The 24,810-nt window shown below is 43.7% G+C and overlaps 1 protein-coding gene across 2 annotated transcripts; it reads left to right on the top strand.

Annotated features, from left to right (window-relative positions):
• Nucleotides 1-21,981: 21,981 nt before the first annotated feature.
• LOC123137667 (protein RMD5 homolog) lies at nucleotides 21,982-24,606 on the top strand. Of its 2 annotated transcripts, XR_006468444.1 has the most exons (4): nucleotides 21,982-22,100; nucleotides 22,195-22,269; nucleotides 23,014-24,410; nucleotides 24,513-24,606. XR_006468444.1 is itself a non-coding variant. In XM_044557493.1 (3 exons), the coding sequence occupies exon 3, from the start codon at nucleotides 23,048-23,050 to the stop codon at nucleotides 24,206-24,208; it is 1,161 nt and encodes a 386-aa protein (XP_044413428.1). In that variant the 5' UTR covers nucleotides 21,982-22,100; nucleotides 22,195-22,269; nucleotides 23,014-23,047; the 3' UTR covers nucleotides 24,209-24,544. The 2 variants fall into 2 exon arrangements, 1 of the variants encoding a protein (XP_044413428.1); XM_044557493.1 differs by having other exon boundaries at nucleotides 23,014-24,544.
• Nucleotides 24,607-24,810: the final 204 nt, after the last annotated feature.

Genomic DNA, 24,810 nt, shown 5'->3' with positions numbered 1-24,810 from the left:
GAACCAGAAGGTGGACTAGTTCAAGGGCATCTTCGTAGAAACCATCAAGGAATGACAACAGGAGTGGTTCTACCTTACTGAACCACTCGCCAGCGGCCGAGCCGAAGTCACAGCTTTCTCGGCCGCTCCCCCGATGAGGCTTATCTCCTGGAAAAGGAAAGGCTTGGATTGGGGAAATCCCGTCGAGGTGACAGAGTTGCACCAGAAAACCCGCTACTCCCTCCGTCCGCGAATAAGTGTACATCCAGATTTTTCCCTAAGTCAAAGTTTTAAAACTTTGACCAACTTTATAAGGAAAAGTAGCAATATTTATGGCACTAAATTAGCATCACCAGATTCGTTTTAAAATTTAGTTTTATAATGTACCAATTTGATGTCATATATGATACTACTCTTTTCTATAAAGTTGGTCAAAAATTTAAATTTTTGACTCAAGACAAAAGCTAGATGTACACTTATTCGCGGATGGAGGGAGTAGGTGAAAGGCCTGCTGCAGGAGATGAAGCTGATGTTATGAACGTCTAGCAAGCTCGATCAGATGACTACTCAATAGTTCAGTGTGACATGCTTTACGGCTTATAACCGAGACTTCAAAGATGTTTTGAACGTCATGGAGCATATGAGATGTTCCAAGAGTTGAAGTTAATATTTCAAGAAAATGTCCGGGTTGAGAGATATGAAGTCTCCAACAAGTTCTATAGCTGCAAGATGGAGGAGAATTGTCAGTGAACACATACTCAAATGTCTGGGTATCATAACCACTTGACTCGGCTAGGAGTCGAACTTCCAGTTGATAGTGTTATTGATAGAGTTCTTTAATCACTGCCACCAAGCAACAAAGGCTTCATGATGAACTATAATATGCAAGGGATGAATAAAATAATTCCTAAGCTCTTCGCAATGCTTAAGGCCGTGGAGGTAGAAATCAAGAAGGAGCATCAAGTGTTGATGGTTAACAAGACCACTAGTTTCAAGAAAAAAGGACAAGGGAAATAAAGGGAACTTCAAGAGGAATGGCAAGCAAGTTGCCACTCTCGGTAAGAATCCCAAAGCTGGACCCAAGCCTGAAACTGAGTGCTTCTACTGCAAAGGGAATGGTCACTAGAAGCGGAACTGCCCCAAATACTTGGCGGATAAGAAGGATGGCAAAGTGAATGAAGGTATATTTGATATACATATTATTGATGTGTACCTTACTAATGCTCATAGTAACGCCTGGGTATTTGATACTGGTTCGGTTGCTCATATTTGTAATGCGAAACAGGAGCTATGGACTAAACGAAGATTGGCTAAGGACGAGGTGACGATGCGCATCGGGAATGGTTCCAAGGTCGATGTGATCCCCGTTAGCATGCTACCTCTACATCGACCTTCAGGATTAGTTTTAGATCTGAATAATTGTTATTTGGTGCCAGCGTTGAGCATGAACATTATAGCTGGATCTTGTTTAATGCGAGATGGTTATTCATTTAAATCAAGGAATAATGGTTGTTCTATTTATATGAGTAATATCTTTTATGGTCATGTACCCTTGATGAATTCTCTATTCTTGTTGAATCTCTATCGTAGTGATACACATATTCATAATATTGATGCCAAAAGATGCAAAATTGATAATGATAGTGCAACATACTTGTGACACTGCCGTTTAGGTCATATTGGTGTAAAGCGCATGAAGAAACTCCATACAGATGGACTTTTGGAATCACTTGATTATGAATCATTTGATACTTGCAAACCATGCCTCATGGGAAAGATGACTAAAACTCCGTTCTCCGGAACAATGGAGCGAGCTAATGACTTATTGGAAATAATACATACTGATGTATGCAGTCCGATGAGTGTTGAAGCACGCGGCTTGTATCGTTATGTTCTGACCTTCATAGATGATTTGAGTAGGTATGGGTATATCTACTTAATGAAACACAAGTCTGAAACATTTGAAAAGTTCAAAGAATTTCAGAGTGAAGTGGAGAATCACCGTAACAAGAAAATAAAGTTTCTACAATCTGATCGCGGAGGCGAATATTTGAGTTACGAGTTTGGCCTTCATTTAAAACAATGTGGAATTGTTTCACAACTCACGCCACCTGGAACGCCATAGCGTACTAGTGTGTCCGAACATCGTAACCGTACTTTATTAAATATGGTGTGATCTATGATGTCTCTTACCGATTTACCACTATTGTTTTGGGGTTATGCGTTAGAGACAGCCACATTCACATTAAATAGGGTATCGTCTAAATCCGTTGAGATGACATTGTATGAAATGTGGTTTGGCAAGAAACCTAAGTTGTCGTTTCTTAAAGTTTGGGGTTGCGACACTTATGTCAAAAGGCTTTAGCCTAATAAGCTCGAAGCCAAATCAGAGAAGTGCGTCTTCATAGGATACCCTAAGGAAACAATTGGGTACACCTTCTACCACTGATCCGAAGGCAAGATCTTTGTTGCCAAGAATGGAACCTTTCTAGAGAAGGAGTTTCTCTCGAAGAAGTGAGTGGGAGGAAAGTAGAACTTGATGAGGTAATTGTACCTTCTCTCGAATTGGAAAGTAGTGAAGGTATTTGTCACTCCGTGTTTCAGAGAGGTATCTCTGGGCCCTCTCGGCAATACTCATCACTATAAGCCTTGCAAGCAATGTGATTAATGAGTTACTTGCAGGATGAAGCATTATGGAACAAGTAAAGAGACTTGCCGGTAACAAGATTGATCTAGGTATAACGATACTGACGATCAAATCTCGGGCAAGTAACATACCGATGACAAAGGGAACAATGTATGTTGTTATGCAGTTTGACCGATAAAGATCTTCGTAAAATATGTAGGAGCCAATATGAGCATCCAGGTTCCGCTATTGGATATTGATCGGAGATGTGTCTCGATCATGTCTACATAGTTCTCGAACCCGTAGGGTCCGCACGCTTAACGTTCGATAATGAGATGTATTATGAGTTATGTGTTTTTGATGAAGGAAGTTTGTTCAGAGTCCCGGATGAGATCACGGGCATGATGAGGAGTCTCAAAATGGTCAAGGCATAAAGATTGATATATTGGACCATGTTATTCGGACACCGGAAGTGTTCCGGGTGGTTTCGGGTAAAAACAGAGTGCCGGAGGGGTTACCGAAACCCCCAGGGGAACTAATGGGCCACCATGGGCCTTAGTGGAGAGAGAGGAGGGCGGCCAGGGCAGGCCGCCCCCTCCCCTTAGCAGTCCGAATTGGACAAGGGAAGGGGGCGCCCCCTTTCCTACTCCCTCTCCTTCCTTCCCCCTCTCTTCCTTGTAGAGGAATCCTAGTCCTAGTAGGACTCCCTCTCCTTGGCACGCCCTAGGGCCGACTTGCCTCCCCCTTCCTCCTTTATAGACGGGGGTAGGGGGCACCCTAGAACACACAAGTTTCTCTTAACCGTGTGCGGTGCCCCCTCCACCGTTACACACCTCGATCATACCATCGTAGTGCTTAGGCAAAGCCCTGTGCCGGTAACATCATCATCACCGTCACCATGTTGTCGTGCTGATGGAACTCACCCTCATCCTCAACTAGATCAAGAGCACGAGGGACGTCATCGAGCTGAACGTGTGCTGAACACGGAGGTGCCGTATGTTTGGTACTTGGATCGGTTGGATCGCGAAGACGTTCGACTACATCAATCGTGTTAACTAAACACTTCCACTTTCGGTCTATGAGGGTACGTGGACACACTCTCCCATCTTGTTGCTATGCATCTCCTTGATTGATCTTGCGTGATCGTAGGAATTTTTTTGAAATTACTGCATTCCCCAACAGTGGTATCAGAGCTAGGTCCATGCATAGATGTTTTATGCACAAGTAGAACACAAAGAGTTATGGGTGATAGTAGTCATACTGCTTACCACCAACGTCTTACTTTTATTCGGTGGTATTTTTGAGTGAAGCGGCCTGGACCGACCTTACATGAAGCCAAAAGATGCAAAATTGATAATGATAGTGCAACTTATTTGTGGCACTGCCATTTGGGTCATATCGGTATAAAGCGCATGAAGAAACTCCATGCTGATGACTGTTGGAATCACTTGATTATGAATCACTTGGTTCTTGCGAACCGTGCCTCATGGGCAACATGACTAAAACTCCATTCTCCGAAACAATCGAACGAGCTACTAACTTATTGGAAATAATACATACCAATGTATGCGGTCCAATGAGTGTTGAGGCTCGTGGCGGGTATCATTATTTTCTTACCTTCACAGATGATTTGAGCAGATACAGGTATATCTACTTAATGAAGCATAAGTCTGAAACATTTGAAAAGTTCAAAGAATTTCAGAGTGAAGTGGAAAATCATCGTAACAATAAAATAAAGTTTCTATGATCTGATCGTGGAGGCGAATATTTGAGTTACAAGTTTGGTTTTCATTTGAAACAATGTGGAATAGTTTCACAACTTACGCCACCTGGAACACCACAGCGAAATGGTGTGTCTGAATGTCGTAACCGTACTTTATTGGATATGGTGCGATCTATGATGTCTCTTACTGATTTACCGCTATCGTTTTGGGGTTATGCTTTAGAGACGGATGCATTCACTTTAAATAGGGTACCATCAAAATCCGTTGAGACGACGCCTTATGAACTGTGGTTTGGCAAGAAACCAAAGTTGTCGTTTCTTAAAGTTTGGGGTTGTGATGCTTATGTGAAAAATCTTCAATCTGATAAGCTTGAACCCAAATTGGATAAGTGTGTCTTCATAGGATACCCAAAGGAAATTGTGGGTACACCTTCTATCACAGATCCGAAGGTAAAATATTTGTTGCTAAGAATGGATCCTTTCTAGAGAAGGAGTTTCTCTCGAAAGAAGTGAGTGGGAGGAAAGTAGAACTTGATGAGGTAATTGTACCTTCTCCCTTATTGGGAAGTAGTTCATCACAGAAATCAGGTCAAGTGATTCCTACACCAATTAGTGAGGAAGCTAATGATGATGATCATGAAACTTCAGATCAACTTACTACAGAACCTCGTGGGTCTTCCAGAGCACGATCCGCACCAGAGTGGTACGGTAATCCTGTTCTAGAAGTCATCTTACTAGACCATGGTGGACCTACGAGCTATGAGGAAGTGATGATGAGCCCAGATTCCGCGAAATGGCTTGAAGCCATGAAATATGAGATGGGATCCATGTATGAGAACAAAGTGTGGACTTTGGTTGATTTGCCCGATGATCGGCAAGCCATAGAAAATAAATGGATCTTCAAGAAGAAGACTCATGCTGACGGTAATGTTACTGTCTACAAAGCTCGACTTGTTGCGAAAGGTTTTCAACAAGTTCAAGGAGTTGACTACGATGAGACTTTATCACCCGTAGCGATGCTTAAGTCTGTCCAAATCATGTTAGCGATTGCCGCATTTTATGATTATGAAATTTGGCTGATGGATGTCAAAACTGCATTCTTGATTGGATTTCTGGAAGAATAGTTGTATATTATGCAACCAGAAGGTTTTGTCGATCCAAAGGGTGCTAACAAAGTGTGCAAGCTCCATCGATCCATTTATGGACTGGTGCAAGCCTCTTGGAGTTGGAATAAACGTTTTGATTATGTGATCAAAACATATGGTTTTATACAGACTTTTGGCGAAGCCTGTATTTACAAGAAAGTGAGTGGGAGCTCTGTAGCATTCCTAATATTATATGTGGATGACATATTGTTGATTGGAAATGATATAGAATATCTAGATAGCATAAAGGGATACCTGAATAAGATTTTTTCAATGAAAGACCTCGGTGAAGCTGCTTACATATTGGGGATCAAGATCTATAGAGATAGATCAAGACGCTTAATTGGACTTTCACAAAGCACATACCTTGATAAAGTTTTGAAGAAGATCAAAATGGATCAGTCAAAGAAAGGGTTCTTGCATGTGTTACAAGGTGTGAAGTTGAGTTAGACTCAATGCCCGACCATTGCAGAAGATAGAGAGAAAATGAAAGTCATTCCCTATGCTTCAGCCATAGGTTCTATCATGTATGCAATGCTATGTACGAGACCTGATGTGTGCCTTGCTATAAGTATAGAAGGGAGGTACGAAAGTAATCCCGAAGTGGATCACCGGACAGCGGTCAAGAACATCCTAAAATACTTGAAAAGGACTAATGATATGTTTCTTCTTTATGGAGGTGACAAAGAGCTCGTCGTAAACGGTTACGTCGATGCAAGCTTTGACACTGATCCAGATGAGTCTAAGTCGCAATCCGAATATGTATTTTTATTGAATGGTGGAGCTGTCAGTTGGTGCAGTTCCAAGGAGAGCGTCATGGCGGGATCTACATGTGAAGCGGAGTACATTGCTGCTTCAGAAGTGAAAAATGGAGGAGTCTGGATAAAAGAGTTCATATCCGATCTAGGTGTCATACCTAGTGCATCGGGTCCAATGAAAATCTTTTGTGACAATACTGGTGCAATTGCCTTGGCAAAGGAATCCAGATTTCACAAGAGAACCAAGCACATCAAGAGACGCTTCAATTCCATCCGTCATCAAGTGTCGGAAGGGGACATAGAGATTTGCAAGATACATACATATCTGAATGTTGCAGACCCGTTGACTAAGCCTCTTCCACGAGCAAAACATGATCACCACCAAAACTCCATGGGTGTTAGAATCATTACTTTGTAATCTAGATTATTGACTCTAGTGCAAGTGGGAGACTAAAGTAAATATTCCCTAGAGGCAATAATAAAGTTATTATTTATTTCCTTATTTTATGATAAATGTTTATTATTCATGCTAGAATTGTATTAACCGAAAACTTAGTACATGTGTGAATACATAGACAAAACATAGTGTCCCTAGTATGCCTCTACTTGACTAGCTCGTTAGTCAAAGATGGTTATGTTTCCTAACCATAGACATGTGTTGTCATTTGATGAACGGGATCACATCATTAGGAGAATGATGTGATGGACATGAATGGTTGATTATAAAGATGCTCTACAGGTGTCTCATAAGGTGTTTGTTGGGTTGGCATAGATCAAGATTAGGATTTGTCACTTCGTGTTTCGGAGAGGTATCTCTGGGCCCTCTCGGTAATGCTCATCACTACAAGCCTTGCAAGCATTGGGACTAATGAGTTAGTTGCTGGATGAAGTATTACGGAATGAGTAAAGAGAGTTGCTGGTAACGAGATTGAACTAGGTATTGAGATACCGACGATCGAATCTCGGGCAAGTAACATACCGATGACAAAGGGAACAACATATGTTGTTATGCGGTTTGACCGATAAAGATCTTCTTAGATTATGTAGGAGCCAATATGAGCATCCAGGTTCCGCTGTTGGTTATTGATCGGAGATGTGTCTCGGTCGTGTCTACATAGTTCTTGAACCCATAGGGTCCGCACGCTTAATGTTTGATGACGATATGCATTACGAGTTATGTATTTTTGATGATCGAAGTTTGTTCGGAGTCCCGAATAAGATCACGGACGTGATGAGGAGTCTCGAAATGGTTGAGACATAAAGATTGATATATTGCACCATGTTATTCGGACACCGGAAGAGTTTTGCCAGAACCCCCCGGGGGAACTAATGGGCCACCATGGGCCTTGGTGGAGAGAGAGGAGGGCGCCCAGGGCAGGCCCCCTCCCTTGGAGTCTGAATTGGACAAGGGAAGGGGGGAGGCCCCCTTTCCTGCTCCCTCTCCCTCTCCTTCCTTCCCCCTCTTCCTTGGAAGGGAATCCTACTAGGACTAGGAAGTTGATGTAGGGCGGAACCCTAGGGGCCGATCTTTCATGTTTGGAGAGGATCCTATGGGGAATCACGAAGAACACGCGGAAGAACACGAGGGAAATCATGGGGGAAAACAAGAGAAACACTCAATCGACAAGGGATTGATCACAAAAGGGCTGGATCACCGAGGCACAAAGTAACACGAGATCCAAAGTCAACAAAGGACGATACAAGAGTAACCATTCTTCTCCATGAGAAGGTCTTGATTGTCTTCTTCGGATGGAGGCCTTGAATCCGAATGGATCTTCTCCGAAGAGGTGCGGTCCCTCACGTGGAGTAGATCTGGTATATGAGCAATGCTCTATCTCAAATGAGCTATCACAATGCTAACCCTAAAACATAGGTGGGGATGCAGTATATATAGTCTAGGGGCGAAGAGGGGTACATGGGCCTCGGCCCTACACTGTTCGCAGACAGGGAAGGCCGGATGTCCGGTGGCTCGCAAGGGTCCAGATGTCTGGGCGGAAGGGCCGGATGTCCGGTTGGTGAAGATGGCCGTTCTGTTCTCTGGATGGGCGGCACCGGATGTCCGGTCGGAGGGGCCGGATGTCCGGTGCTTCGGGAGGCGCCAGATGTCCGGGGTGATGGCCGGATGTCTGGGCTGACGGGGCAACCTTCTGTGCTCCCTGGTTGCCGGTGCCAGATGTCCGGGCTTTTGGCTGGATTTCCGGTGAGGGGGGGGCGGATGTCCGGGCTGGACACCGGATGTCCGGTCCCTGTAGCTTCTTCTGCCGAATCCTGGCCATGTAGATCTCCAGGGGCCGGATGTCCGGGGTCCTGGCCGGATGTCCGGTGCCTGGAGGCTATTCTTGCCTTCTTCCGTTGGTTCTCTTCTTTCGTGGACTTGGGGTCTTGACCATCTTCATGTGCATCCTCGGGAGGGTCCTCTTGGTACCTAATCATGCACAACATTCCGGATTGAGGTAGTAGCCATGTCTCGAGAGGATCATGTGATATATCACTAAGAAGAGAAGTCACCTCGGTCTCAAGAGCTCTAGCTCATGCTCTAGTCATGGGTCCTCTTGGTGCTCGATGAGACGATGGAAGGTCCATGGGGATGACCAAAGGATGCTCCGCATCATCTCCCCCCCCCCTTGGGAAAGATCCGACCTTGGATCAAAATCCTCATCACCATGGTACGGGGAGAGATCGGTGACGTTGAAGATGTCGCTCACGTTGTACTTGTCGTGTGGGAGATCGATCTTGTAAGCGTTGCTTTTGTAGCATGCTAGCACCTTGAAGGGTCCATCGGCTCGAGGTAGAAGTTTGGACTTGCGTTCGTTGGGGAAGCGGTCCTTTCGAAGGTGTAGCCACACAAGATCACCAATGTTGAATATCATGGGTTGCTTGTTGACGTTGAGCTTGGTCGCGAGTCGTTGTACTTGGCGCTCGATGGTGTGCCTTGTATCCTCATGCATCTTCTTGATGTAGCTTGTGCGGGCACTCGCATCCATGTTGGTGCACTCTTGTAGGGGTAGAGGTAGAATGTCCAATGGGGACAATGGGTTGAAGCTGTAGACGACCTCGAAAGGGGACTTGCCGGTAGTCGAATATCTTGCACGGTTGTAGGCGTACTCGGCAATGGGTAGACACTCCTCCCACTCCTTGATGTTCTTCTTGATCAAAACGCGAAGTAGAGTGGAGAGCGTACGGTTCGTCACCTCCATTTGGCCGTCGGTTTGAGGATGATATGCGGACAAGAACAAGAGCTTGATTCCGAGCTTGGCGCATAGCGTCTTCCAAAAGTAACTCAAGAACTTGACGTCGCGGTCGGAGACGATTGTCTTCGGTACTCCATGGAGGCGCAAGATTTCCCTACAAAAGAGATTTGCAACGTGTAAAGCATCGTCTATCTTGTTGCAAGGAATGAAATGTGCCATCTTAGAAAATCGGTCCACAACAACAAACACGAAATCCTTTCCATTTTGAGTTTTAGGCAAACCAAGTACAAAATCCATGCTAATGTCTTCCCAAGGTTGATAAGGAATAGGAAGAGGCATGTAAAGACCATGGGATTGAGCTTTAGACTTAGCTTTGCGACATGTAGAGCATCGGTTGGTGAAGCGTGAGACGCCATGGAACATCTTGGGCCAAAAGTAGTTCTAGGAGAGCATGGCGAATGTCTTGTCGCGTCCAAAATGTTCCATGAGTCCGCCTCCATGAGCCTCTTGCAAAAGGAGCAAACGAAGAGAAGACTCGGGAATGCATAGTTTGTTAGCTCTCATAGGATAACCATCCTTGATGTAATATTGTTCCCAAGATGTATGCGTCAAGCATTTAGCATAAGGAGTAGCAAAAGATGGATCATTAGCTACAAGTCTTTTATGTGCTCAAAACCAATAACATTCAACTCAAGTTTAGTGACAAGCGTGCATATGCGGGAAAGTGCATCCGCAACTACATTTTCCTTACCCTTAATGTACTTGATCACATAGGGGAAAGATTCAATAAATTCACTCCATTTGGCATGACGCTTGTTCAACTTAGTTTGACCTTTTAAATACTTAAGCCTTTCATGATCAGTATGGATGCCAAACTCATGAGGTCTAAGATAATGTTCCCAAACATGTAGCACACGCACTAAAGCATACAATTCTTTGTCATAGATGGGATAGTTAAGTTGAGCACCAGATAGTTTTTCACTAAAATAAGCAATGACTCATTTTTCTTGCATCAAAACTCCGCCAATTCCGGTACCACTTGCATCACAATGAACCTCAAAAGTTTTCTCGAAGTTGGGCAAAGCAAGAATCGGTGCATGAGTAAGCAAAGACTTGAGCTCATCAAAAGCGGTGGATTACAAAGATCCCCAAACAAAAGGAGCATTCTTGTTACTCAAAGCATGCAAAGGAGCGGCAATAGTGCTAAAGTCTTTCACAAAGCGACGATAAAAACCTGCAAGACCAAGAAAACTACGCACTTGTTGCAAATTGGTGGGTTGGGGCCAAGTTTAATAGCTTCAATTTTAGATTCATCAACATGGACACCCTTGGAAGAAATGACAAAACCCAAGAAAGCTAGCTTGTCAACACCAAACGTGCACTTTTTCATGTTGGCATAAAGACGTTCCTTGCGAAGCGTTTGCAAAACAGCCCTAACATGATTAATATGCTCTTTAATGGATTTGTTGAACACAAGAATATCATCAAAGTAAACCACAACAACACTCCAATATAAGGTCAAAGCACAAAATGCATAAGACACATGAAAGTACCGGGAGCTTCTGATAAACCCATAGGCATAACTAACCACTCGTACAAGCCAAATTTGGTTTTGAAAGCAGTTTTCCATTCATCACCTTCTTGCATGCGGATTTGATAATAGCCACTTTTAAGATCAATTTTTGAGAAAAAGGCGGCACCGCTAAGTTCATCAAGCATATCATCTAAGCGAGGAATGGGAAGCCTATAACGAACAGTAATAGCATTGATGGTTCTACAATCGGAACACATGCGATAACTTCCATCTTGCTTAGGAACAAGTATAACCGGAATGGCACAAGGGCTTAAGCTTTCACGTACATGACCGTTGTCGATTAGTTGTTGTACTTGCCATTGGATCTCCTTAGTTTCTTTGGGGTTGACACGGTATGGAGCTTCGTTTTGTAGGGGCGCCCCGGGGATGAGGTCGATTCTATGCTCAATGCCTCATAGAGGAGGTAGACCCGGAGGTAGCTCATCGGGGAAAACATCTTTGAATTCCTGTAAAAGAGATTGAAACACTAAAGGTAGCTCGTGAGAGATGTTAGTTTTTGGTTCCCCATCCTTGCACACAAGGACAAAGTGCATAACACTTTATGGGTTCTCACACACTTCTCTCATCTCACTTTTTGTGGCAAATAGGACTAGGTTTTTCTCTCTAGATGAAGAGGCACTCAAGTTTGGCTTGTGGCTCTCACTCACTTTTTGGTGGATCACTTTCTCACTCTTCTCTCCATGATGGGTGGCTTGCTTGTCGGCAATCACTTGACTAGGAGACATAGGTTGTAGCACATACTCCTTCCCTTTCATCTTGAAGCTATAGTGATTGGTACGCCCATTGTGGATGACACCACGGTCGAATTGCCATGGCCTACCAAGAAGGAGGTGGCAAACGGACATCGGGACGACATCACACTCCAAAGTGTCCTCATATGCACCAATTTTGAAGGAGACTTGGACCGTATGCTCAACTCATATAGTGTCGTAGTCACTTAGCTATTGGACTTTGTAGGCGTGCGGGTGCTTCATCTTGACCAATTGAAGCTTGGAGCATAGTTCTTCACTTGCCAAGTTGTGACAACTACCTCCATCAATGATGACCTTGACGGACCTTCCATTGATGCCGGCCTTTGTGTGGAAGATGTGGCATCGTTGGTCTTCTTATTGTTGATGTTGAAGAGTCAAGACTTTGGAGACAACGAGAGCGGGGCTCGAATCCTCATTACAAACGATTTGATCATCTTCATCCTCGTTCACGCGCCGGTGCATGGCCACTTTCTCAAGAGCTTCCATCTCCTCATCACTCATGGAGACGTAGGTGCCATCGTTGTTGAGGATCATGGTGCGCTTGTTTGTGCATTCATATGACTTGTGGCCTCGGCCGCCACAAGTGAAACACTTGAAGGAGCTTGTCTTGACGGTCTCATTGGTCGGAGTAGATGATGAAACACGCAGCTTGAAGTTGCTTGTAGTAGGAGGAGGACGACTTGAACTTGTCAAAGTTTTCTTGTAACTAGACTTGTCGTCATTGCTTGTAGAAGGCTTGGTTGATGTAGAGGTTGGAGGGGTTGTTGGAGAAGCTGTAGGTCTTGGATGAGTACTTGGCGTACTTGAAGTCATCTTGCACTTGATGTTCCGCCTTTGTATCTTGATGCACGAGCTCAATGAGGTTGTTGTAGGGTTGGAAGTCGGCAATCTTCTTGATGGGATGATTGAGTCCATTCAAGAAACGTGCCATAGTTTGCTCATCATCTTCCGTGACATTGGCTCGAATCATGGCTATCTCCATTTCCTTGTAGTATTCTTCAACACTCTTTGTTCCTTGCTTGAGGAGTTGGAGTTTCTTGAAGAGATCGTGGTTGTAGTATGTGGGCACAAAACGTGCTCGCATGACTTCCTTCATTTGAGCCCAAGTGGTGATTGGAGGTTCACCTCTTGCTTGTCGGCGCTCAAGGACTTGTTCCCACCATATGAGCACATAGTCTTGGAACTCAAGTGATGCCATAGCGATCTTCTTCTCTTCCTCATAGTTGTGCAAACGAAAGATTTTGTCGACCTTCAATGCCCATGAGAGGTATTCTTCCGGATCATTGCTTCCATTGAACTTGGGCATTGTGAATTTGAGCTTGCCATAGCGTTGCTCTTCATTGTGTTGTTGGCGATGGTGATGATGACGCCCTTGGCGATGAGGGTAATCATCCTCATGTTGCTATTAGCGTAGAGGAAGTCCATGATCAACTTGCTCTTGTTCAACTTGAGGTTGAGGTGGAGCTTGACGAGCTTGTGGAGGAGCTTCAGGAACTTGACGTTGCACTCGCAGTTGGTAGTTCCTCTCTTGGATTTCTTCTCGAAGGGCTTCCTCTTGATTGCGCCGTTTGTGATTGCGGTTGGCAATGGCTCGACTTGACTCTTGAAGGGCACGTTGCGCCTCAAGAGCTTGCGCTTCACGTTGTTGTTGTTGAAGACGTTGAGACTCGGCGTCTTGTTCCTCTTGATGGAGACGCGCTCATTCTTCCTCTTGGCGTCGTTGTCATTGTCGTTCTTGAGCTTGAGCAAATGCAACTTGATGTGATGGAGGACGAAGTTCTTGCTCATCGACTTGCTCTTGTGAATGCTTTCCATGGAGCGGATTGCGAGATGCATGACGGTCTTGACGTGCGGCTCGTCGAAGAGTGTTCGATGACGGTGTACTTGAGCCGGAGAAGGAGTCGTCGAAGTGTCGACTTGAGTGGCTCCGTCTTGAGTATGAAGTTGAAGGAGGATGGTTCACCAACAAGGCGCGGATCTCGTCCATTCGTGCATCATTCTCTTGCTTGTGAGCGTCGAGCTTGTTGTCAAAGTAGTCCTTGGTACGTTGCTCGGAGAGTCGCAAGTCCGTGGCGAGGTTGTCGATGCGTTTGTTCATAGCTTGTTGCTCTTGATGCAACGCTCGTTGTGCACCAAAGAGGTGGCTCTTGGTGACGTATGATGACATGTCGTCGTCTTGCTCGATGAAGAGTGGGTTGGTAGAAGTACTCGGCCTATCCATCATTCCAAGCAAAAATGTGAGTGGTAGAAGGAGAAGAACTTATACCAATGTACCTTGACCGATGTTGACGATGAATCAAGTTCACTCAAATGCGGACAATGAAAATAGCACTATTGGTACCAATTCTTGTCGGTTCTCACACCTACACAAGTAAAAGCTTATGGTGGAGCTTGGTTAGGATGGTGGCACAAAATTTGATGCAATTGTAAGTGAGCTTCAATAATGTTGGAAAAGATTCACAAATTTGCAAATGCAACAAGTAGACCAAGCAAGTAGTGATACACGGAAACACACACGCAAATAGATAAGTGGGATTGTGCAAACCAAAAGTGAGCCAAAATATGGAATCCACGAAAATGCTCTTGTTGCACAATACTCGAGAGACGCTAGCACGATTGCATAATAGGCGGATACGGAACTTGTGCACAACCTACTAGGCAAAAAATGGAACGATCTCTATCCCAAGTATGCTATATGTATGGTATTTCGGTGCTATGATCCAAGATGATCGAGTATGACAATCTTAATTTAGTGTGATGCTATGGTTCTTGCTTATGAGCTCTTTGCTTATCTTTCCTCTTTGCTTAAAAGCTTGGGTGGCTCTTTCACTTTTGAGCTCTTTTCTCATGCAAAACTTCACGAACCAAGATAGCATTTGTGTATGCTATGACAACTTTGTGACACAAAAGTTGATGGCAAGATATGCACCACGATGGTATGGTATGTATGCTATGTAGGATGATCACTAATGTGCACAAGTAACGTTGCCGACAATACTCAATGGCTAGTCTCGATGGGTAAGCTACACAAAAGTAAGGCCATGTGGGTATCAATGCAATTGCAAGGTATGACAAAGATGTCGTCGAAGTTACCGTCCTTGGCGATGATGAGTAGTCGATGGAGATGAGCGGTGGTGATGTTGACGTTGAACCGTACCTATATAGCCGAAACACAATAGGACACGGGAACCACAACCCAAAATCTCAAAGACCAAAACGTGTCAAAATCGACATAGGAGGTAGCGGTGAGCGGTGGTGGTGCTTGTGGAAAGCGTTGGGGGTATGCGGAAGTAAGCGTGGGCACCGGGGCAAAATTGGGCGAAACTATGCGGAAATGGCGCGGGGGATTGGAGTTGCTGCTGCCAGGGGCCGGATGTCCGGGCCAGCTGCCGGATGTCCGGGACGCCGGATGTCCGGTGGACACGGGCGGATGTCCGGGCTCCTGGATCGGGGACGAACACGATGAACTCCACGGGAAAAAGGGCAACTCCGGGGCAAAATTCGGACGAATTGGTGGATGAAAATCGCGGGAGAGATGGGGAAAAGCTAGATCCACTCGATGCAAAGCAAATCCATGGATCAAATCCAACAAAACTTCATCACACCAACAAATCACAAAAAAAATTGGGGCTATTTTTGGTGGGGAATTTTCAGATTTAGGACGAAAACAACAAAATCAAGCTAGAAAACACGGGGTAGGGGCTCCCAAAACGTGATCAACGTGACTCATGATACCAAGATGATGTAGGGCGGAACCCTAGGGGCCGATCTTTCATGTTTGGAGAGGATCCTACAGGGAATCACGAAGAACGCGCGGAAGAACACGAGGGAAATCACGGGGGAAAACAAGAGAAACACTCAACCGACAAGGGATTGATCACACAAGGGCTAGATCACCGAGGCACAAAGTAACACGAGATCCAAAGTCAACAAAGGACGATACAAGAGTAACCGTTCTTCTCCGTGGGGAGGTCTTGATTGTCTTCTCCGGATGGAGGCCTTCAATCCGAATGGATCTTCTCCGAAGAGGTGTGGTCCCTCACGTGGAGTTGATCCGGTACGGATGAGCAATGTTCTATCTCAAATGAGCTATCACAATGCTAACCCTAAAACATAGGTGGGGATGGAGTATATATAGTCTAGGGGCTAAGAGGGGTACATGGGCCTCGGCCCTACACTGTTCGCACACAGGGAAGGCTGGATGTCCGGGCGTCGGGCCGGATGTCCGGTGGCTCGCGAGGGGCCGGATGTCTGGGCGGAAGGGCCGGATGTCCGGGCTAGTGAAGATGGCCATTCTGTTCTCTGGATGGGCGACGCCGGATGTCCGGTCGGAGGGGCCGGATGTCCGGTGCTTCAGGAGGCGCCGGATGTCCGGGGTGATGGTCGGATGTCCGGGCTGACGGGGCAACCTTCTGTGCTCCCTGGACGCCGATGCCAGATGTTTGGGCTTTTGGCCGGATTTCCGGTGAGGGGGGGCGGATGTCCGGGCTGGACGCCAGATGTCCGGTCCCTAGAAGTTGTTCTTGCCTTCTTCCGTTGGTTCTCTTCTTCCATGGACTTGGGGTCTTGACCATCTTCATGTGCATCCTCGGGAGGGTCCTCTTGGTACCTAATCATGCACAACATTCCGGATTGAGGTAGTAGCCATGTCTCGAGAGGATCATGTGATATATCACTAAGGAGGGAAGTCACCTTGGTCTCGAAAGCTCTAGCTCGTGCTCTAGTCATGGGTCCTCTTGGTGCTTGGTGAGACGATGGAATGTCCATGGGGATGACCGAAGGATGCTCCGCATCAGAATTCCTAGTAGGACTCCTCCTCTTGGGGCGCGCCCCTAGGGCCGGCCAGCCTCCCCTTCCCTCCTTTATATACGGGGGCAGGGGGCACCCTAGAACACACAAGTTTCTCTTAACCGTGTGTGGTGACCCCCTCCACAGTTACACACCTCGATCATACCATCGTAGTGCTTAGGTGAAGCCCTGCATCGGTAGCATCATCATCATTGCCACTTCGTCGTGCTGACGGAACTCATCCTCGTCCTCAATTGTATCAAGAGCACGAGGGACGTCATCGAGTTGAACGTGTGCTGAATGCGGAGGTGTCGTACGTTCGGTACTTGGATCGGTTGGACCACGAAGAAGTTCGACTGCATCCACCGCGTTATTGAAACGCTTTCGCTTTCGGTCTATGAGGGTACATGGGCACACTCTTCCCTCTCGTTGCTATGCATCACCTAGATAGATCTTGCGTGATCGTAGGAATTTTTTTGAAATTACCGTGTTCCCCAACACTTCCCCCATGCGAGCATTCTCAGCCTTGATATCCTCCTAAACCTTAGTCATTTGCTCATGAAGCTTCGTCTCCTTTGTGTTGCGCTCCGCCTGGTTTTCCGCGATTACCGTGGTTTCCAAGAGTGTTGCTAAGGTGGCCATCAACTCCGCCAAAACCTGAGCCGGCGGTTTGTATGAACCAGCCGTGCCAGGAGCCGATACTAAAGTGTCGGTCCCTATCATGACGCCTGCTACTACGGAGCCTTGAGCCGACACAGTCCCTGCCATGTAGACGGTTGCCCGATGCTGATGTTTATGAGTTTTCCTCTGAATCTAACATTCAAGAACCATAGCAATTATAGCACAAAATAATAATAATTACAAATGTGGAAATAAAAAAATAACATTTATTATTATTACCTCTAGGGCATTCCAACTGCGCGTTGTAGGCGGTGTTCGGCATGACCTCGGTGGAGCTCCAGGACGATGAACATGATGGGTGTGACTCACGGGAGCTGCAACACGATAGAGGGCTTTGGGCCTGGGCCCTCTATGGTCGCGCAGCTGGTCAGGCCGATGTAACAGAGTGCGGCGAAAGACAAAGGACACGGTGGCGACGTCGGTTTCTTCCTTACCTCGTCGGAATCGAGAGACTGGCGGCGATGAAGGTCGGGTGTTGACGTGGGCACCCTACGGGTAGTTTTTGGACATGGACATGACGTCAAGGGCATGGGAAATGCACATGGTGAGATAACGAGGCATGCAATGGCTTCTCTAACCGGAATCGAGTTGTATGTGATGGAGATAGAGGCGGCGGCGACGTCGTCGATTTGCTGCCGCCTTATGGAGTCTGGGTATGGATTTTGGAGGAAATGATGAGGGCGATGAGCAGAGGGGGGGATAAAAGGCCACGGTGGCACGACCAATCGTGCATAGGATGGTGGTGAACTTGGGTGAGCCGGCCGTGGGGGGGTGCACCGGGTCGTGCGTGTGTGCGCATCAGCCGAAGGTTAGGGGTGAGGCGTAGGGCCGAGCTATCAACGAGAAGGAAAGCCAATCATGTGACCGTCTCAAAACAGTTGAATTATCTGTCTACATCCAATTTAATTTATTTTTGGAATGTGACAGATAGGAGGCCATCGTACATGCCTCCTACTCATTAACTTTGTGTTTTTTTAACCACAGGTTGGGAGATACTTATTAATCTCATGTTGTCTCGATGAGGGCAACAAAGTCTTCACATGTTTTAAAAAATGCGTATATATAGAAATTGTATGTACACAAAAAATCCTAATTAAAAAATCAAGATTATTCAAAAGTACATGAATGAAGTAGAATTTTCTTTAGGGGTACTAATGAAGTAGAAGTAGAAAAACAGAGTAATACAATAAGGATGTTGCTAGGAATATGAATGAAGCACTTTTTTATAATATCAAAAAGTATATGAGTGAAGTGTCATTTTTTCCCATGTGTATAACGACATTACACCTTCTACTCATTCGCTTTGTCTTGTGTGTAGTAACTGCATGTTGAGAGATACAACCTAATCTCAATCGCGAAACACAATAATACAATAACTATGTTACCAACCCAACCTTTATGGAGAGTACGTCGTATCATTTATAGCTCACAGGTAGGGGACTCTATTTGGCGCAGTGCGCACAGGGATGTGGCTAAACCCGCACCCCCACTCTCCAAGTGCGCCCTTTTGGACTGCCCTGATGCGGTCCCCCTGTTTCCTTCATCGTTTTTTCTTTTTATTTCTTCTCTTCTATTTTTTTCTTTCTCAAATAAATTGAGATTTCACAAAAGTTACGTAATTTATTTATTCATTTACTTGAGAAAAAATATTCCAGGAATCATAAAATGTTCACGGATTGGAAAAAGGTTTGTGACTTAAAAAATGTTTTGATATTAAAAAACATGATTTTGAAAAAAGAAGTTCAGGGAATCGAAAAAATCTACATGAAATTGAAAAAATGTTTGCAAATTCATATATTTTTTAAAACTTTTCACCAAATTCAATAAATCTTTGTCAATTACAAAAAGGTTTACCGATTCAAAAGATATTCATGTATTAGGAAATATTCATGCCTTTCAAAATTGTTTGTCAAAAAAAATGTTTGTGAAATTCAAAATTTGTTCCCCCAGTTTATAAAAAAATGCTTGCCAATTCAAAAACAATGTTCACTTATCTCATGAAAAATGTTCAGAAATTTGTGATTGTTTGTTCACTCAAAATATGATCCAAATTTTGAAGATTTCGAAAAATATCCAAGAATTCAAAAAATAAGAAAAATGAAAAGAAAAAAACAAATGAAATGAAAAATAAAGAAAATAACAAAAATAAAAAGGCAGAAAAAAACGATAGGAGAACACACACAAAAAAAAAAGTTTGGGAAAGTTGTACCCTTCCCAAAACCTGAAAGACTAAATGGACCGGGCCAAATTACGTAATGGCGTGGGGGAGGGGGGAGCTCATAGTCGGAAATCCCTATTCGCCGCTCGCTGCGGCAAAATGTCGGGCTAGCGCAGCGAGCGACAAAACCTGGGCCGGCCCACTTATACGCGTCCAACCGGTTTTGGGAACCTTCTAGAAGGTTCCCTGAACCGGATTTTTTCCTGTATCATTTTTTTCTGGTTCTTTTTCGGCTTTATATTGTTTTTCATTTCACTTTTTTCGTTTCTGTTTTTTTTATTTTTTCTTTGTGTTTCATTTTCTTTTTCAAGTTTTTTTTTCTTTCTCAGAACTTGTTTGCAGTTTTACAAAATGTTTACGATTTTATTTTTATTTCTTTTTCTTTTCTTATCTTTATAAAAAAAACCGAAAATTTAAATTTCTTCATGTTTCCAGAAAATGTTCAGTTTTTGAAAAAATGTTCTCAAAATTCAAAATCTGTCCTCGTTACCCAAGAAAGTACAAAATTTTCGAAATTCAGAAAATGTACCGGATTTCAATTTTTTGTTCACATATTAAAAATATGTTCGCGCTTTCAAATTTGTTCGGAATTTTTGAAAATTGTTCTCCGTTTCAAAAACTGTTCTCAAAATTCAAAAACTGTTCGTACTTTAAAAAAGATGTTCACACTTCCAAATTTGTTCAGGATTTTTCAAAATTGTTCTCTGTTTGAAAATTTGTTCTCAGGATTCAAAACATGTTTGGGAATTGAAGAAAATGTTCCAGCTTTCCTAATTTGTTCACAAATTCAATGATAGTTCATGTTTTTCAATTTTGTTCACAAATTCAAAAAAAATTCTGGAAGTTTAAAAAAGTGAACAATTTTTTTGTTCACAAATTCAAGAAATGTTCCCTTTTTCAAATTTGTTCACGTCATCAAAATGTTCCTGTTTTACAAAATTTGTACGGAAATTCGAAAAATATTTTTATTTTGAAGAAAATATTCATAATTTCGAAAAATTCAGTTGTAGGAGGTCGTCGATTCGACCCTTTAAATTGACTGTAGTTTTTAGAATTTTTAGCGAATTAATGTTTAACATTAGTCTTTGTCATATATGTCTTTACCTCTCGAGCTGCTAATTGAACATGAGATGGTCTACGTCGCAGTGGGTCGCACGGCAGGCCAATAAGTCCGAAGTCGCGTGTCCGAGTTCAGCGCTAGCGCGATTTTATTTTTTGCGATTTTGTCATCTCAGGAAAGCGCTGTCGCGTACCACTGTAAATGGGCCAGCCCACGCTAGCCACTCCTGTGCGAAGCGCCGGCACTTTGCCGCAGCGAGCGGCCTATAGAAGCTCCCCTCATAGTCGGCGCCTTAAGCGCCAGCTAGGAGAACCGGCGCCTCTGCAGACTGGGCCGGTCCACTTTGTGAACCGTTGAATTACAAAAATCCAAAAAAGGTTCATAACTTAAAAAAAACACGGTGATCTAATAAAAGGTTTAACAAATTTTAAGAAATTTCACGGATTTGGAAAAATATTTCACTAATTTGAAACGAAGTTCATAAATTTTGCAAAAAAGTTCACAAACTTGAAAAAAGATCATTGATTTTAAAAAAATCATGGGTTTGAAAAAAGTTCATCAAATTTAAAAAAAAAAGCTCATCAATTTGAAAAATGTTCATTAATTCGAAAAAAATCACAAATTGAAAAAAAGTTCATTTATTTTATAAATAGAATAGCAACATTGAAAAGTTCACGCATTTATCGTTTATGAAAAAGAGTAAGAAAAAATTGAAAGATGTAAAAAGAAAAAACGAACGGAACCGTTCGAAAAAACAGTAAGTAAATCAACTGAAAAGAAGGTAATCAGCCATGTCCAATGAAAGTGGATGGGTGGTTATTGCGTCGTACTTGAAACCAGCAGGTCACTGGTTCGAACCGTAGTGACCTACGCACCAAATCAGGGTTGGCCTTCGCATAGGCCAGCGCAGACACCCCGCATGCGCTTTGTGCCGGCCCATTTCGAGGCAATTATAGATTATTCGTTCCATTTGTTCCTTCTTATTTTCTGCTTCTGTTTTGTTGTTTTTCTAAAAAAAAATGTTCCAGATTTTCAAAAAGAAATCACAAAAAATGGAAAATGTTGGTATTTCAAAAGAAGTACAAGAATTTTAGGAAAAAAACTGAGTTTCCAAAATGTTTGCAAATTTTAAGAATCTGTTCTGAATAATATTTGCCTATTCCAGAAATATTCACGAATAAAAAAATTGTTAGCGTATTAAAATTTTGTTCCCAAAGTAAAATAATGTTCTCAATTCAAAAAATGTTCACAAATTTAAAAGATTCCCACTTTTAGAAAAATGTTCATTAATTTGAAGAAATTCATAAAAAAAGGAACGAAAAACAGATGCAAAAAATAAAAACGAATGAAGACAGACAGAATAAACGCAGAAACATACTCTGAGATTCTGGGCATTAACGAGTATCTAGCCCATTAAGCTGATCCAGTCGTCAAGGACTGACTCCTCGCTAAGTCTTACCTAACTGGCCCATTAAATAGATCCAGCCGCCAAAGTGGGTCTAGGGTTCGTCGTTTCGCCTAGATTGCTTGCCGGAACAGGACCCCTCCAAAACCGCCACAGGTCTTCTCTCGCTCTCGCGTTCAGGTAATCGTCCTCTCCGGTCTCCCTCTTTATTCTTGGTTCGATTAGGTTATATCGCCTCCTATGCATTCAGATCAATCCATCAACCTCATCGCAGGTCCTCTCGATTTCGCCCCGTCCTTCTCCTCTGATCCGAAGGCGAATTGCGTTTGCTTGTGAAGAACAAAGAGAGGTTAGTGTTCTTTTATCAGTTAGGGAAACTTAGGCCGCCGTTTATGAGTAGATTCTGCGGTGAGGTTTTGTAGAGAACATACTGTCTCGTAGGACCAAGTGATAGAATTTTGTGTGTTCGTGGTCTGTGATGAGAACTGCAATTCATGAAGCGCGCATGTGGTGGGCGTTGTTAGGAACCTAGCATCTTGGGAATCTACACTGGTATTTTCTAGAGTTGCAATTGTGAGTCGGGATCCAAATCAAATGTCCAGAATTTGTGGGTGTGATACTGCAACCCGTTTTATCTTCTTGCCCAGTTCTCTTCGTATGGTGCTGCCAAGCTAAGTATTGTTGAACTGCTATGTGCACAGCCTGCGCATTTGATTTCGGTTTACATCACTTTGCTGGGAATATGTCGAATCGTTTATTTTGTATTTTCGTCTATACAGACTACAGAGTTAAATAGAGAGTTTGTGTGTGATGTGGTGATGCAATTTGTATTCGTTCATCTCAATTTCTGTTGAACACTGCTCTGTTGGTAGAAGAATCGCATCTGTCAGTTTGCTCCTTATTGATGATAAGTCTGCAAGGCTACCTTTTGAAGAGTGTGTGTTCTACATAATTACTTCTATCCCACTGATCTGAATGTGTTGCTTGTAATATATGATGTGATAACTTTGGTACTTGAATCTAAGGTTCATTTCTTTGCAACCTACTGTTTTGACTTTTGACTGATCAAATTATCTTCCATTTTGTATAACAGGTGCTGAAGCTGGGGCATGCTCTAATAGTCGGAGATGGAAGTAGATACACTGAAGAATGAATTCGATCGTGTTGTTAAAAAGCAGAAACTTGCATCCTCGAGAACTATAGATTTGATAAACCAAATCGAGAAAGAAATTGAGCAGGCTATCGGTGCTATCCAAGAAAATGGCACAGATAGGGATGCTGCATCAAATCTGAACCATGAAATTCTTACTAATCTGAAGAATACACTGAAAGAGTTGGTTCCAGTGAAGCAACTTGAGAGCTGCCAGAAAGAAATGAACACTGCACTTGGCAAGTGGGTCAAGACCACCGAGAAATTCTTCATCAATGATATTTCAAAAGCTTACAAGAATGTCGACATGGAACCGCATGTACTTAATGAGATTATTGCAAACCATCTATACCAGGAGGCATTATTTGACATAGGTGACAACTTTCTTGGAGAGGCCAGTTGCTTAGCATCTATAAAACTGAAACAACTGTTTCAGGAGATGTATGAGATTTGTGGTGCGCTGCGGACTGAGAAATTTGAGCCAGCTCTGAGTTGGGCAATGAAAAATCATGATGCACTACTGCAAAACGATTCCTGTCTCGAGCTTAAGCTTCACCAGTTGCAGTTTGTTGAGATACTCAAGCAAGGAAAAAGAGATGAGGCTCTTCAGTATGCTAGGGCATACCTGGCGCCATTTGCTACCACACACAAGGATGTAATCCAGAAGCTGATAGCCTCCATATTATGGGCCGGGCGCCTTGACCAGTCACCATATACAGAGTTCTTAGTACCAACTAACTGGGAGAAGCTAGCTGAGGAGTTCGCTCAACAGTTCTGCGATCTGAAGGGTCAATCCTCCACAGGTCCTATGGGCATGACAGTTGCAGCTGGAGCTGAAGTGTTGCCAATTCTTCTTAAACTGATGACGGTACTAACTGCAAAAAGGGAGTGGCAGTCTATGAAGGAATTTCCTTTCCCATTGGACCTCCGCAGGGAATTTCAGTTCCACTCAGTGTTCATCTGTCCTGTGCTTCGTGAGCAAGGTAGTGATGATAATCCTCCAATGCTTCTTCCATGTGGGCATGTCTTGTCGAAGCAGTCGACCGCAAAATTATCAAAGAGCAGCTCCCGGTCTTTCAAATGCCCATATTGCCCGTTTGAAGCATTGGCATCTGAGTGTAAGCGGCTTTATATCTGAGGAGCTCCCGGTCTTTCAAATGCCCATATTGCCCGTTCGAAGCATTGGCATCTGAGTGTAAGCGGCTTTATATCTGAGGATTTGTTACTCTATGATTAGCCATTTGTGTGCACCAGCCTTTGCTATCTCTTTTCCTGTCAACGATGCTACGTTCTTTTATCACCTCCCTGATAATGTCAAATCTTCGTTGACACTTGCAAAGGTAATACGTTATACTCAGGGTGCTCAACTCTGCTCATGTCTTGTATATAGAGTATGAAAGAGATGTAATAAGAACACATTGGATGATTTATTCTCTTGATAGGGCCATGGGGTGATTTTACTGCGTTTGATTGACTTGGAAGTGCCAGCTTGTTTTTTTCAGAGAAATGAGCTCTCTTTTTTTGTGGGAAGGTCTATTTTTTAATCAGCTCCTTTAAGTGATGGTATTAACTTGTGATGCTAAGGATGTGTTTGGTTGAGCTGTAGATTCTTGAAAAGCTGCTGTGGAAAAGCTGGAGGTTGTTTCGTTAAAACGACTGTGAAACTGTAGATTTAATTGTGAATTGTCTAGTGTCCCTGGGTCGGAGTGAATATGTTTATATGCTAATTGAGTGTAAAGC

This window comes from Triticum aestivum, chromosome 6B, assembly GCF_018294505.1.
Source record: "Triticum aestivum cultivar Chinese Spring chromosome 6B, IWGSC CS RefSeq v2.1, whole genome shotgun sequence".
Lineage (NCBI taxonomy): Eukaryota > Viridiplantae > Streptophyta > Magnoliopsida > Poales > Poaceae > Triticum > Triticum aestivum.
This window is presented reverse-complemented; position numbering and strand designations above follow the sequence as displayed.

What these genes read in the sequence shown, in the direction of transcription:
- LOC123137667 (XM_044557493.1), top strand. Translation starts at nt 23,048, where the DNA reads ATGGAAGTAGATACACTGAAGAATGAATTCGATCGTGTTGTTAAAAAG.